The 15,128-nt window shown below is 42.9% G+C and overlaps 1 protein-coding gene across 2 annotated transcripts; it reads left to right on the forward strand.

The window, feature by feature from the left end:
* The first annotated feature begins 193 nt into the window (after positions 1-193).
* On the forward strand, positions 194-13,587 carry csf1ra (colony stimulating factor 1 receptor, a). Of its 2 annotated transcripts, none has more exons than XM_083651437.1 (22): positions 194-299; positions 559-653; positions 3,068-3,352; positions 3,758-4,051; positions 4,148-4,284; positions 4,374-4,539; positions 4,732-4,933; positions 5,386-5,501; positions 5,604-5,715; positions 5,956-6,161; positions 6,462-6,553; positions 6,906-7,032; positions 7,225-7,329; positions 7,976-8,086; positions 8,189-8,369; positions 8,465-8,547; positions 8,680-8,783; positions 9,332-9,454; positions 9,543-9,654; positions 9,769-9,868; positions 10,957-11,068; positions 11,279-13,587. In XM_083651437.1, exons 2-22 carry the CDS (start codon positions 602-604, stop codon positions 11,423-11,425), a joined length of 2,967 nt encoding a protein of 988 aa, XP_083507563.1. In that variant the 5' UTR covers positions 194-299; positions 559-601; the 3' UTR covers positions 11,426-13,587. The 2 variants fall into 2 exon arrangements, with proteins under 2 accessions (XP_083507563.1, XP_083507564.1); XM_083651438.1 differs by having other exon boundaries at positions 3,764-4,051.
* The last annotated feature ends 1,541 nt before the right edge of the window (positions 13,588-15,128 follow it).

The raw sequence follows: 15,128 nt of genomic DNA on the forward strand, positions 1-15,128 counted from the left end.
CTCCCTACTCAGTACCCTGGCCCTCCTCCCTACTCAGTACCCTGGCCCTCCTCCCTACTCAGTGCCCTGGCCCTCCTCCCTACTCAGTACCCTGGCCCTCCTCCCTACTCAGTGCCCTGGCCCTCCCCCTCCCTCTACTTGTCTGAAAGATTTCATGTCTTGCTGTGTGACTTCTGAGGCTGTAAACAGCAGAAGGGAGAAGGTCAGAGGAGCACAGAAAGGGAACAAGGGACTTCAATGTGAGGAAACATCCAACTTGGGATGGTCATGACACACGTCTAAACTGAAGATATCTGCAGGTTTGTACATTTGATTTACTGAAGGATGCTTCCACAATGGCACCAATAGACGGTACTTTGAGGTGTAGTCAATGTATTCATATGATTGAAAGTGTAAGGCCTCCGCATAGAAGTCAGTGTTTCCATGTAACAGAGTCATCTTTACTGGGGGAAGCCGGTCTGAGCAGCCGGAGAAGGAGAAGGAGAAGTGAACGAGGGGCGTGAGTGATATAGCACAACTTGTGAGGTGCTCTTCTCCTTTCTGTCTCCTTGACCACAGATCAAAAGAAGAGTCTACAATCACAGAGCCGATTTGATGCAGGATGCAGTCCTACCTTGCCCTGCTGCTGGGGGTCCTGGCCTCTGTTGCTAAAGGTAAGACCCGTCAAACAGCCTCTACAGGGAGAGCATTTGGAAATGCGTGTTGCCTTTTCACTGTGGATTTGTACAGCTACTGTAGAGACTCTTTCACCTCATCACAGCATGTTTGTGCAGAAATCAAAGCAATAATCTGTAATCAAAGTGTAAATGAAAGAGTGCCAAGTGACAAGTCCAACTTTTTTATTTTTTTATTTGGATTTAAAATGTGTTTAAATCTTTGAAGGGTTTGTTGGATATTTTGATCAAATTAGAACAAAGTTTTTGAATTGTGATCATATGAAAATGTAGGGGGAAAACACCAATACAAAACAACAAACAAACAACAAAATAATTTTCTTCAGTATATCCGACTCTCCAACAATTTTTCATAACGCCCCACAATTGAAATCCACAAAAAAAACTTTAATTGAACTTAAATGGTTTTGTTTTGTTTTCTTCATGATGCTCTACTGATATTAATTGTATCATGACACATCCTGTGATATACTGCAGAGAGGACAGGAGCAGAAATGCTGCTGTTCTCAATTAGATTTTTGACTATTTTGATTAATATGCAGGACTACTGTCTGTGGCATCACGAGTTGTTTTGTTTGGGCTTGTTCTTGTGATTTGTGTGTGTGTCTGTTCTGTTACACCAGTTATATGGGTATCACCCGCATGACATCAAATTGTGATTTGCATTTGAAAACATAAAGGCATCCATTTGGTTTAATTATGGCTGAAAGAATTAGCTTTGCTTTCTGGTGAATTATAAGGCGCAAACCAAAATCCAAAAAGATGAATAGTTCAGTTGGATGTTTGAAGCGTGACTTTCGGGAAATGCAACTATATTTAGCCGAATGTTTTGCTTCATCCGGATGTTCACAAGTAAAATGCTGATGGGCTTGAGGCAGAGCTCAGGTCATTTTGTTGCTGTGGTGGAGAGAAAGAAAATGCTGAACAGGGAATCTCAGTTCTGCTTCCAGATTCAAAATGCACTTCCCGCAAGCTTCTTGGTAGACATTTTTTCTAAGAAAATATATTAACAACACAACACAAGAAGATGAAAACAAGCCTGGCTATTCACAGTCATAGATACAATGTGTTTGTACAAAGCTAAATGGACACATTGAATCTCTTTACAGTGACAACAAGTTCCAAACAAATTCAAGTGGTCCAACTCAAAGCAAACCGTACATCTTGTGAACTATCCACCCTGAGGTTCTACAAGCCTCCATGAACGTTGTTTGGAAATCTCAAAGGCAGCATTGTTCGTCATCCTCTCACACCACTGTGCTTCATCACTCCCTGAGGGACCAAATATCTTCATAGCAGTTAGGCTACTTTCATAGTGTTAATAGTTGCCTTTTTCATGCCAGTTTTTCAGATAAACTTTTGGGTCGAAGAAGGAAGCCTAAGTCGGGAACAAATACAATAAGGGGTTTGGAGCTTTAGCTACAGTTTTTCCCATTCCCATCGCCAGTGCTGATCAGAAAAACAGAAGTGAGAAGGATTGAAGGCTGCTATCAGGTCCAAGTCTTCAATCTGTTTCCTGAGTCCAAGATAACTCTGAATCAAGGTCGCCAACATGGCATCAGTTCTCCTCAGTTATCATGAAATGACCATAAGAGAAAGAAGGTCTCCATGACATGTTCCTTGGGGAAAGTAATTAACCAACCATTAACTGACTATTACTGACCTCAATATAGGAGCACTTTTGGGAACTAAGTCATGTGATACATAGAAATTGACAAAAGCTGACAACTAACTGCTGTTGGGTGAGAAGCTTGTAACCTTGTAAATGTCAACTTTTCAGGAACTAAGAAAAAGCCTTGTTTTTATCTCGACAGTTGTGCATTTTTGAGTTAATGTCTTCTCAAGCTCAAGGGTTGTAAAGTGTCTCATCCTATCAGGACTATGTGATCCTTCAACTGAAGTAAGAAAAAATGAATGGAGTTAAGAGTAGAGTAGAATAAAGTCAGAACTAAATTAAAATATTATTTTTCTCTTCACATTTCTGTCTCTTTATACGACGGAGTATTAGGGCCATGCATGATGAAAAATTTCGAAATTTCGTTTAAAAAAAAGTCTAAATTTAAGCACCAGGCAGAAGAAAAAATAAATCAGAGGAGCAAGTTTTTTTTTTTTTTCGTGAATAAAGCTGAAATACTGTAAAGAGAATAAAGATGAAATGTTGAGAATAAAGTCGAAAAAGAAAAATCAACTCGATCAAAACAAGTTAGGAGAGCACTGCCTTACTGTAGCCTACAGTGTGTAGCCTACATACTGTACATAGCTCAGTCTCTGACTCAGTCAGTGGTAGGCTATATCCTTGGAATGTGATTGAACGTGAGTTTCTGAAGTGTTGTGCAACTGTATTGATGGCAATGCCATATGACTTCAGTTAATCGTACTTCATTTGTCCTTAGCGGAATGGAGGCGCCCTGTGATCAAGTTCAACTCGAAGGTGGTCGTGGGTCCCGAGGTGGTGGTCATCTCCGGCACCACGCTGATTCTGAGGTGTGAGGGTGACGGGCCCGTCAACTGGCAGACGAGGCTCGCCAAACACAAACGCTACGTGTCCAGGACCAACGGGACCATCCGGGTCTTAAGGGTGCCGAATTGCTCTGCAGAATTCACCGGCACATACAAGTGTTTTTACACACAGGACAGAGGAGGAGAACTGGTCTCCTCAGTGCATGTGTATGTAAAAGGTGAGCTCGGGTAAAGGGGCATAGATCTTTGCAGAATGTTAGGATAACCTTCCTCATGTTGAGTTGGCACATTAAGCCACGTCTTAGTCATCTCAAGGCTTAGAAATCATTTGAAATCCTTCCTTAATCTGTCTTCTCCTTCATCTACATGAAGGAATGAGGATAAGAAATCATACCTACAACCTGAATTCACCTGGCCAGTCTATTATAGTGAAAGAGTTAGTCCTAATATGTTCTACACTCAGTGGAGTAATTGGGTGGACCATTGTCCATCATGCATCTCTTCAAATGGCCATATATTATATATCCATGTCCATCTCCGTCTCCGTCTCTTTCTTTAGCATTTGGTTATCATGATTTTTTTCCACAAATCATGCTCTAACACATGCTCCCCCCCCCCACTAGATCCAGATCCCAGGCGTGTGTTCTGGACCAGCAGCACATCCCTGAGGGTGGTGAAGAATGAAGGCGAGGACGCCCTGCTGCCCTGCCTGCTGACTGACCCAGCAGCCACGGACCTGAGGCTCCGCATGGACAACGGCACCACCTTGCCCCCGGGGATGAACTTCACTGCTTACCCCCACAGGGGTGTTCTCATCCACAGCCTCCGCCCCAGTTTCAACGCCGACTACGTCTGCACAGCCAGAGTCAAGGGGGTGGAGAGGACCTCCAAGGCCTTTTCCATCATTGTCATTAAGAGTGAGAGCCGCCTTGGATACTAAGCTGAAAGTGTTCTGTCAAAGGTGCACAGCTTTACACTTATGTATGATTCCCTATTCCCTGTCCCTTGTCTAGGGCTGCGTTTCCCACCGTATGTCTTCTTGGAGAAAGACCAATATGTGCGTATTGTTGGGGAGGAACTCAAGATCCGCTGCACCACGCACAATCCCAACTTCAACTACAATGTCACCTGGATGTACCCCACCAACATGGTCAGTGCATGAAATTCTGCCACTGAACTTGTGACGATGGCAAAATCAACATTTTAACCTTGGCTGATGGTTTGTCTCTCCACCTGCAGAAGTCAATTGTAGAGGAGCTGGTTCAGTCCGACGGGGAAAACCGCTTGGCCATAGAGAGCATCCTGACCATCCCTACTGTGGACGTAGCCGACACGGGGAACATTTCCTGCATCGGCACGAACGAAGCAGGGGTAAACAGCACAACGACATACCTGCTGGTTGTAGGTAAGCACAGCACCGGTCAAACTCACTCACCAACACAAAGCCAGGGTAGGCCTAAACAAACTCAGACATGTCTTGATATGAACTATCATTCTACAATTGAAAACCTTGGAATGTTTACGGTATTAACCATTCGTAAATGATAATAAACTGATAATAAACTGATAATAAACGTCTCCTTATCTTTCCGAATAGACAAGCCCTACATTAGGCTGTTGCCCCAGCTGTCCCCTAAGCTGGCCCAGCAGGGTTTCTCTGTGGAGGTGAACGAGGGAGAAGATCTGGAGCTCAGCGTGCTCGTGGAAGCGTACCCCCACATTACAGGCCATGGCTGGGACACACCAACGTCGCCCAACACCTCCACACAGGAGCACAAGTTCATCACATACAACAACAGGTGCAACAACTAGAGGAGAGCAGGCAAAAGAAAGATCATGTATTAAAGTGGAGATATTTGAGAGAACGAGCATTTCGATGGCCTCTTTTACACCCTGTATCGTTATCATGCATGCTTGTTCGGAGGTGTCCGCAGGATAGTTAGAAAACAAACAAAAAACAATCAAGTACAATCAACCAAAAAATGAGGAAGCTACAGCAGATTTGAAATGTGCTGGCACTGCATTCTGGTTAAATCTGACACAGAACACTGAGGTCAATAGACCTTCAGGTCATGAAACTACTGTTATAGGGAAGAGGGGTCTTCTCCTTTTGATTTGGTGGCGTACTTTGCAGTGATGCATAGCAACAGCCTGAATGCAAACCACAGGATTAGTCATCACAGACTTTATTAGATATTCCTCTTTTTCTCTGGGTAAAGATCCTTAAAGGTTCTTGGTCTTTGCTCTGTAGATACCATGCTACCCTACAGCTGAAGAGAATGAATGCCCAGGAGCAAGGCCAGTACACCTTCCATGCCAAGAGCAACATGGCCAATGCATCCATCACGTTCCAAGTCCAAATGTATCGTAAGTGACGTCGTAAAAAACACAAATCACATCGGTGTGTCGGGTCTTTCTCGCTGTTGGAATAAGTCACTGACTTCCCCCCTTCATTTTCACTTCATGCAGAGAGACCTGTTGCTGTGGTGAGATGGGAAAACATTACCACTCTGACTTGCACCTCATTTGGCTATCCTGCCCCCAGAATCATCTGGTACCAGTGTGCTGGAATACGACCCACGTAAGTATGCCTGCATAGGCTGGGCCTTTCCTTGGAGATGCAGTCATGTCATAATTACATGGTAAATTGTAGTCATTTAGCAACAATGAGCAACAATGTACAGTACGCCCTGCTCAAAGATGCACACAGGACATGGGAGCATGGCTGCTGCAGGGATTGCACCATGTGACGATTTGGTTACGGAACAGCTTCTAACCACTACCTTACCATGCATGGCATGAATGTGTTTCAATGGGGCAGGTGCAATGAGAACACCACGGGGCGGGACATGCAGATGCCGACCCCTCTGCAGGCCGCTACAGTGCAGGTCCAGAGGGAGGAGTACGGGGCGGTGGAGGTGGAGAGCGTGCTCACGGTGGGGCCGTCCAGCCGCAGGATGACGGTGGAGTGTGTGGCCTTCAACCTGGTCGGGGTCAGCAGCGACACTTTTTCCATGGAGGTTTCTGGTGAGCAGCAGTGAATAATCTGATGATGATGTTCTTTCTCAGTAGAAGAGCAAACAGTTGCTCTATTTATTTTTCTATCTTTTTATCGCTGACATAGAAATGTGTGATGGCCATGAGCAGAACTATATTCTGCTCACAAGACATCAAGTCATAAAGTCATGAAGTCATAAAACGACTACCTTGGGACATTAGAGAACATTAGTTTGTAAGACACACTTTGTATGTAATATGTTTTATAATCCATGTGAGTCATATCACTGGCCTATGACTAACTATTTTTGTCTTTCCCTGATTGGCCAGATAAGCTCTTCACTTCCACCCTGATTGGAGGAGCAGGCATTCTGTCCATCCTCCTTCTGCTGCTGGTCTTTCTGTTGTACAAATACAAGCAGGTAGGGCTACCTGCATCCTTACTGTACAGTGCATGTGCCAAGCATCACTTATAAACGTTTTTTTAGACACACACATTGCTGTGGGAATTAGAGCAAAACAGTCACGTGACATTTCTTGCCCCGGAAAAGAGTTACCCCCCCACGCCCCCACATGGTCACTCACGATTCAGTAGGTCACGGGTTGGCTTGGTTCCAGCCTTAAAGCTCGTTATATAAGGATTTTTTGAAATGGAGAAATGAATGGGGGGAACTCTCTTCCGGGCGAAGAAATGTCACGTGACTGTTCAGCTCCATGCGTTACTGTTTATGTTGATTTGATTTTGTGCTATGTTCCTCCTCCTTTCATTTTCAGAAACCAAGGTATGAGATCCGTTGGAAGATCATCGAGGCAAGAGATGGGAACAACTACACCTTCATTGACCCCACTCAGCTACCTTACAATGAGAAGTGGGAGTTCCCACGGGACAAGCTCAAGCTAGGTTTGCAGCATATTTTCTTACTAATGCTCTCGCCGTAACATTTTGAGTTACTTAGCATTTCAGAGCATTAGAGAAAGCGGGTTAGGGTTAGGGTTAGCATTGTGCATTGTGAGAACATGACTGTATCATATAGCCAAACAGACTGCTTTGAATTCATATTGATGATCATGCCTCATGTGACCGTCCCTCCAGGGAAGATCCTGGGTGCAGGAGCCTTCGGAAAGGTGGTGGAAGCCACAGCCTTCGGTCTGGGACAGGACGAGAACGCGATGCGCGTGGCTGTGAAGATGTTAAAAGGTCAGATGCAACTACCTCCTCAGTTGACATGAGAAGGTTGGAGTGACTCGCAGGCAAAACCAGGAATGTTCCAGACGAAGTGAAAAATGTGTCTGAAATGTTTTCAGGGTGTGTGCGTGTCCCTCACAAATACAGTATAAATATCTTACTGGCAAGACAACTATAGATATTCTGCTGCTTTTCTTTGGAACAAATAACCCAAATGCATTAAATTAATTTATGGAGTGATTAGATATAAAACTGTGGTTTCATATCATAAAGGATGATGCAGTAATACTGTAGGCCTGTAGGGCAATCTTTTGGTTAATGTTTAGTGTCATGGTTGGAACCACACATTAAAGCGTTATTGTTGGCTGTAAATGTTTTTTCTAGAGTTTGTTGGGCTTTAGCCTATACATCCCCCCCTTTAATGATTCCATCCTTGAATTCCATCAAGGCTCAAAATGGACATAAGCTTACTAGCTTTATTGTGTTATCCTTTACAATTTCAGATTTTCCTGTGCTCTGGCTTCTGTTATCAAATCAAATCTCAAATCAGATCAAACCAAATCAAATAAGCCACCTAGCAAAATCATGACACATTTGGTTGACAAACTCAGATGGCAGGCAGGTTCTTGCTCACAGGCTGGGTGGTCTGTCTCTGCAGCCAGTGCCCATTCAGATGAGAGGGAGGCTCTGATGTCTGAACTGAAGATCCTGAGCCACCTGGGACACCACAAGAACATCGTTAACCTGCTGGGCGCCTGCACTTATGGAGGCAAGGCAACACTCTCTACTAAACATTTATTTTGGCTGTGCATTATCTTGTCAAAAAGTGTGTGTGTTTTTATTAGTGTCCTAATGACTGTTCCTTCACCAGGACCAGTGCTGGTGATCACAGAGTATTGTAGCCATGGCGACCTGCTGAATTTCCTGCGCCAGAAGGCGGAGACGTTCCTCAACTTTGTCATGAACATTCCCGAGATCATGAACATTCCCGAGATCATGGAGGAGTCCAGCAACTACAAGAACATCTGCAATCAGAAGCAGTTCATTCGGAGGTACAGCGGGCAAAACACATCTAACCACAACATGTGCAGTTTTGTGAAGAGCTTTTACTCACAGTTCTGTCTCTCTTTCTCTCCATCATCAACAGTGACAGTGGGATCTCTAGTGTATGCTCCGACAGCAGCTACTTGGAGATGAGACCCAGCCAGCAGCTAATCAAATCATCTCCAGGTAAACGTCTTACTCAGTAAATAGGTGTGAAAGTCCCATGGTAACTTACCGGAATCCTCATTTCTTCCTATACATCCAAGCCAACCTGTGTATTGTTAAATTACCGTTGTGCCTGTCTGCCATCATGCCTAGACTCCGTGTGTGAGGCGAGAGGTGATTGGCCGCTGGACATTGATGACCTGCTGAGGTTTTCCTATCAGGTGGCTGAGGGCCTCGACTTCTTGGCAGCCAAAAACGTGAGTGATTTATTTGACAGATGAGACGGTCTAAATGTACAAACATCTAAAAACATGGCTTCCTGGTGTGTTCCGGCGTGTTAACTTGCTGTAGTGTCCATACCGATAAGACACATGACCCAGAAGACACATGACCCAGACGACACATGACCCAGAAGACACATGACCCAGAAGACGAAAACACACACCACTGGGTTTCAGATAAAAGCAAGCTAAATTGCATAAAAAGGGCAGATGGTTATATATATATATATATATATATATATATATATATATATATATATATATTATATATATATATATATATATATATATATATATATATATATATATATATATATATATATATATATATATATATAATATATGAATGAATGGAGAAGGTATTTCCTGTTACATTCTTCCTATTGACTTTATCTTTATAGCTTCACATTGTTTTTGTTAATAACTCTGTGTGCTATATTTAGACAGACTACATCTGATGGACACATTGCCTTCTTTGTGTGTGACAGTGAACAAGTGGAGACCTGCTGTGTGTCTGTGCTCAGTGTATTCACAGAGACGTGGCAGCAAGGAACGTGCTACTGACCCACAGCCGAGTGGCCAAGATCTGCGACTTTGGCCTGGCACGTGACATCATGAACGACTCCAACTACGTGGTGAAGGGCAACGTAAGCAAGCGCTGACGACGATGACAATGCCGACACTTAGCATGATAAACAACACTTGGTTAAAAACACGTTTTGTCCACATGTGAAGGCTCGTCTGCCGGTGAAGTGGATGGCTCCGGAGAGCATCTTTGACTGCGTGTACACCGTCCAGAGTGACGTCTGGTCTTACGGCATCCTCCTTTGGGAGATCTTCTCTCTAGGTCAGAAGACGACGTCCATACATCTGCTAACACTGAGATCCTCACTTCCATTCTGAGTTCTCTGTTTAGATGTTTCCATTGTTTGCTTATTAAAATGTTCTTCTTTTCTTCCAGGAAAGAGTCCTTACCCCAGTACGGCTGTGGACACCAGGTTCTACAAGATGGTGAAGTGCGGCTACCAGATGTCGCGACCAGACTTTGCCCCTCCTGAGATGTAAGTTCTAGTCATCTTAAGATGGATCACTATTCCCCATACACGCAAATCCCTTATATAACTTTCAGCAAGATCCCTTTTGAACAGCAATTCTTCCTCTGAAATAACACCCAAACATGAAGTACTTTCAGGATTTCTGATTACTTGGTTTGAGTTTTCCCTGAGCCCTGAAATGTAAAGACCCACCCCAGTATCTCCAAGGCCCTTTACTCAGGGGTTTTCAAAGTCGGAGACTGTGGGCCTCCCCTGACGGTTGGACAAAGCCCCTCTCCCCCATCATGATGATGTTACTTGATCCCAATGCCGCTAAACAATTGAGCCAAGATAGCCCGGTAATGCTGTTGACATACTTCAGACTACACCAAATACATCAAAGGTCTGTCTGAGGTCATTTATTTGTTTCTGACTCTGGGTAAGTGGGAAAAACAGTCAAATTCCCCCAAATGACATATCTCTGAACTATCTCTTTAACCAAATCACACACATTTAGGCTATTCAAGGGACCACCCCTTTTGATTACTAATGTAATAACTAATGTACTATTTTTCCCCTTCCATTCACTGAGCCTCCCCTGAAACCGTTTGGAGCGTCCCCTGGGGAGGCCCACCTCCCACTTTGAAACCCCCTGCCTTTACCTAATGCATGTCTGTCACACGACCCGGAATAAGTAGGTTGTGGAAACAGCGGGGCCTGAATCTGAGTCAGGACCTCATCATCTGTTGTTCTGTTGTGCAGTTAGTGAGTCAAGCCTCAGTTCTGCCTGTTAGGCACATGATCTGAAGCGTCGGCCCATGTAACTGCTATTTCACGGCAGCCGGATAAGACTGGAGGGATGGGCGTTCTCATGAAGGGGGTCTCTCTTATCAAACTGCCTCACCACCTCCATAAAGCTCTCCGTATTAGTCAAACCTGGCTTCATACGCTCTCTCGTTTTTACAGGAGCCGTTTTGGGAAGTTCCATGTAAAGATCTACTGCATAATCTCAATTGCGCACATCGGAAAAAGCAGTGAAATGTACACATTTAGGATTTCCTCAAAATGCAGGATCTGTCTGCACAATGCTAAAGCATGATTCACTTATGTTGCAGGTACATGATGATGAAGTTGTGCTGGAATCTGGAGCCTACGGAGCGTCCGACCTTCAGCAAGATCAGCCAGATGATCGAGAGACTACTGGGGGATTGCCCTGAGCAGGAACAGGTGAGTGGAGCAGGTTTGAGTTAGAATGCTCCAGACCAAAACAGTCTGGGTACGAACGAGAAACATCACATAATAATGATGCTTGAGCCAAGATGCCTTGAGAAGCCCCCATGTTTGCTGTCACTTGTCCCAACCAGAACATTAACCTGAAGCAGAGCCATTGTTCTCCCGGCAGGAGCTTCACCAACCTAATGCTCCCCCTCTCCACAGCTAATGTACCAGAATGTGCAGGAGCAGGTCACGGAGAGCCAAGCTTGTGACGAGCCCAAGTGCAGCGACGGCCCGTGTGACCAGTCTTGTGACCACGAGGAAGAGGAGCAGCCTCTGATGAAGACCAACAACTACCAGTTTTGTTGAGAGCGTATTATGCTCCGTCAACCAATCGGTGAAAGATCAAAAACGGTCAAGAATCCAGGATCAGCTGTGCTCCCACGAAGCGGCACAGCTTGTTCCACTAGCGGAGCGTTGGAGTTGCCTTCAAAGCTATTTTTTGCTGCCTGGGTCTGTTTGCCAGACAGACAGGCTGCTGAAGCAGGCATGTGACTTGCTTCTTCGTAGACCATGACTAGAGATTGCCACGTCTAGTCTAGCGTCGACCTCTGACATGAAAGGCAGAAACATGTCATCAAGTGACATGTGTATCCAAAGCTGTGCCTTCATATTTTATCCAAAGCTAGTTATTCACTTGATGTTTATCGTGTGTTCTGTTCTGTTGTCATTTAGGAAAAGTCAAAAAGTGGCGACAAGATAGCTCAGCAGGCCAATATAAATAGTGAATAGAGAAAAGGGAGCTTCTTGATGCTTATAAAGAATTTAATTAATAAAGAAGTAATGTACAGGTATACTAAATAGTTAATACACAATACATCTTCACAGGACAAGGGCACAAGAGACGCAACGCGTTTCAACCTCTGGTCTTCCTACAGCCTGACGAAGTAACCTGTACATTACTTCTTTATTACCGTAATTAAATTCTTTATAAGCATCAAGAAGCTCCATTTTCTCTATTCACTGTTGTCATTTAGGGAATCTCTCCTGTGAATTTGATTAATCAGAAATAATCAGTTACTGTACATCCAGAGGAGAATTTGTTTGTTCATTCTTCTGACAATGTTCTCATGTACACAATGTTTATTGTTGCTGTTGTTTTTAAATGGCATGGTTTTGTGGTAGTTTCATTCACTTTTGTCAGCACTTTTGTCAGGTTCACTTCCAGATTTTTTTTCTCCAATGCGTATGTTTTTCAAAGGAAGCAACCCAACAGTTAAAACCACTGGATTCAAGACACTGATCTAGCCTATGTGAGGTGTTCCTATCCTAATGTTGTACAGACAAACATAATTTTATACTCTGATGGACATCAACCTTATTTAAAATTCCCATAAACATCAAGTGTGCAAGCGCTTTTCCTTGGTTTGTACATGCTAAATCAAGCTTGGAAAAGGCTGTTTAGGCCCTACGACTGAAAGAATAATAATCCTATTGTTTTCCCTCTGTGCTGTGGTCATAGCTATATTTCTTGTGATACTGACGTCATATCTGCTAACATGTGATCACCGATCCCCTCCAGTCAAATGAATTAGCAAACAGTGTTCAGTGTGATTTACAGTACTGTAGTCGGAGGGAGTACAACTGACTACTGTGACTGCGTCTGGATCTGTTATGGATCAGATGATCAATGTTTGATCTTGTATTTGACCGTGTGAAAAATGTTTACTTTTTTTTTGTGAAGACTACTGAGTGGTGTGATGTAAGCTTCGTAGATGTCTATATGTAGCAGTCAGCCTACACTGCCAATGGTGAAGACTTGTAATAACGACATAAGCCAAATGAGAAGACTGCCAATTTGTATGAGATCAGACATTTCCAATGTACTTAGAGCTGAGTGAAATGATCTGAGATGTCTATGTAACAATGTATATATCATGATGTAAAGCAAGAACTGTAGCCATCTTTATTTTCACTTAAATGTTTAGATGGATAGTAGTACATATATGTGTATATATATAAGTATATATATATATATATATATATACAGTATATCTACAGTATATATATATATATATATATATATATATACTGTACATAACGGTATATATATGAAGAGTTCATTTGCAAAAACAGGTAAACGCCATTCTTAAAATGAACAAACATCTGTTTGATACTCCCTGGAGTGCACATAGAAAACATTATTGAGGTGATTTATGTGAAAATTATCAGATGAATATGTTTTAGTTATGGTTGATAATAAAAAAAATCCCAAAAATAAAAAAATTACAGTATAAATACATCAATATATAAAATAAAATGAAAAAAAATCCAAACGGAGATACCTGTTTTTGCAAATTAACTCTTCATATATATATATATAAATATACACAGTATGTATATATATATATAGATATATATAGATAGTAGTACATATGGATCATATAGTACATAAAGAAAAATCATCAATGTTTTGTGTGGATTTTGTGCAAATGAGTGAATCAATGCAAGATCTGTAAATCAAATCACTGGAAAATTGCAGAAGCTTTAATAAAGCCGTATTGCTGAAATTGTGGAATCCAATGTAAAGTTACATAGTGGTATAGAATGTGTTTACAGGTTATATCTTTCTTTATTGCAGATTTGATGGTGGCTGTTAACTGGGAACAAAGTAACTGCTGTATTTACGTTCTTCTCTCCTCAGTTCCCATTTTGTATTGGATAAAAGCCCAATCTGCATTTCCTCTGTGGCCTTCTCTCAGACGCTCGTTGCACAACTCTAAATCTTTTGTAGGGAAGTAGAAGTCCCAGCACTGAGACAGGCCCAGCACTGAGACAGACCCAGCACTGAGACAGACCCAGCACTGAGACAGACCCAGCACTGAGACAGGCCCAGCACTGAGACAGGCCCAGCACTGAGACAGGCCCAGCACTGAGACAGACTGAGACAGGCCCAGCACTGAGACAGACTGAGACAGGCCCAGCACTGAGACTACACAAACTCAAAACACTTGTCGTCCTTTTATGTGGGATTCTTGAAGTTCTTCAGAAGTCTTAGTCACAGTTGGCAGCTCTACCTTGAAGATTGTCATATCAAATTAGTGTTACTTCAAAAACACCTTCATAGACCCAACAGTTATGAAATTAGCTAGCAATTTCTGAAACAACCACAATGACCGTTTGAATGTAGTGGGCAAGTGCTCAGTGGTTCTCAAAGTGGGCTCCGGGGACCCCCAGGGGTCCTTGAGGGGGTTCCAGGGTCCCCAGCAAAAAGGAGAACAATTTATTTTCACTGTAATTCCATCCATCATGGGTTTCATGCACTTTCTGTATAAAACATCTAAAAGCAAAAATGTGATCAGATGAGGGGATCCTTGGAAAAGATCTTATCAAACGGGGGTTCCATCTGTGGTCTAATTTGTGCCAGTCTCAGGGTCCTTGCTGTGAAAAGGTTCAAGCTAGCTACCTAGGCTATAGATTCTTGTAGCTTCCGAATGGACAATATATTAAAATAAATGTATTTCCCTCTGCATTCTTCAGATCCATTTGTTTCTAATGTGTTTTTCAGCGGGGAACCTGTAAAAGGATCAATGTTTGTATGAGTTCTTCAAACCCCAGTGTTCAAAACAGCCACCTCAAGTGCATCAAGTAGGTATTCTCACAGGCTGGCTGCTGATTGGTTGATATGATGAAGGCCCACTGATTGAGTGTGTCCTTGAATGGGAGATATTGTAATCCAAACTAAAGCAAAAGGAACATAGTTCTTTACCACATCAATATGCACAGATATACATGTTAGCATCACTTTACAAGCACAATCAGTCCAAAAGGCAACAAGTGGTAACTGAGAGGTAAGAGTGTAAAAGGTAACGCAAAACTCTGATCATAAAAGGGCGTTAAACATGGCTAGACATTTACACTATAGTTAGAAGACCTATTAAAATCATGTGTACATTCCTTTAGTCACAGGAAACTATTTCAATTTAGCATTAAACTTTACATCTCTTTCACTTTCTCGCACACGCACGCGCGCACACACACACACACACACACACACACACACACACACACA

The sequence above is a fragment of the Poromitra crassiceps genome (genome assembly GCF_964638095.1).
Source record: "Poromitra crassiceps genome assembly, chromosome: 15".
Classification (NCBI taxonomy): Eukaryota; Metazoa; Chordata; class Actinopteri; order Beryciformes; family Melamphaidae; genus Poromitra; species Poromitra crassiceps.

What these genes read in the sequence shown, in the direction of transcription:
- csf1ra (XM_083651437.1), top strand. Translation starts at nt 602, where the DNA reads ATGCAGTCCTACCTTGCCCTGCTGCTGGGGGTCCTGGCCTCTGTTGCT. An exon ending in GACATACCTGCTGGTTGTAG is followed by an intron (nt 4,540 to 4,731) that starts GTAAGCACAGCA and finishes CTTTCCGAATAG; the next exon opens with ACAAGCCCTACATTAGGCTG. An exon ending in ACTTCTTGGCAGCCAAAAAC is followed by an intron (nt 8,784 to 9,331) that starts GTGAGTGATTTA and finishes GTCTGTGCTCAG; the next exon opens with TGTATTCACAGAGACGTGGC.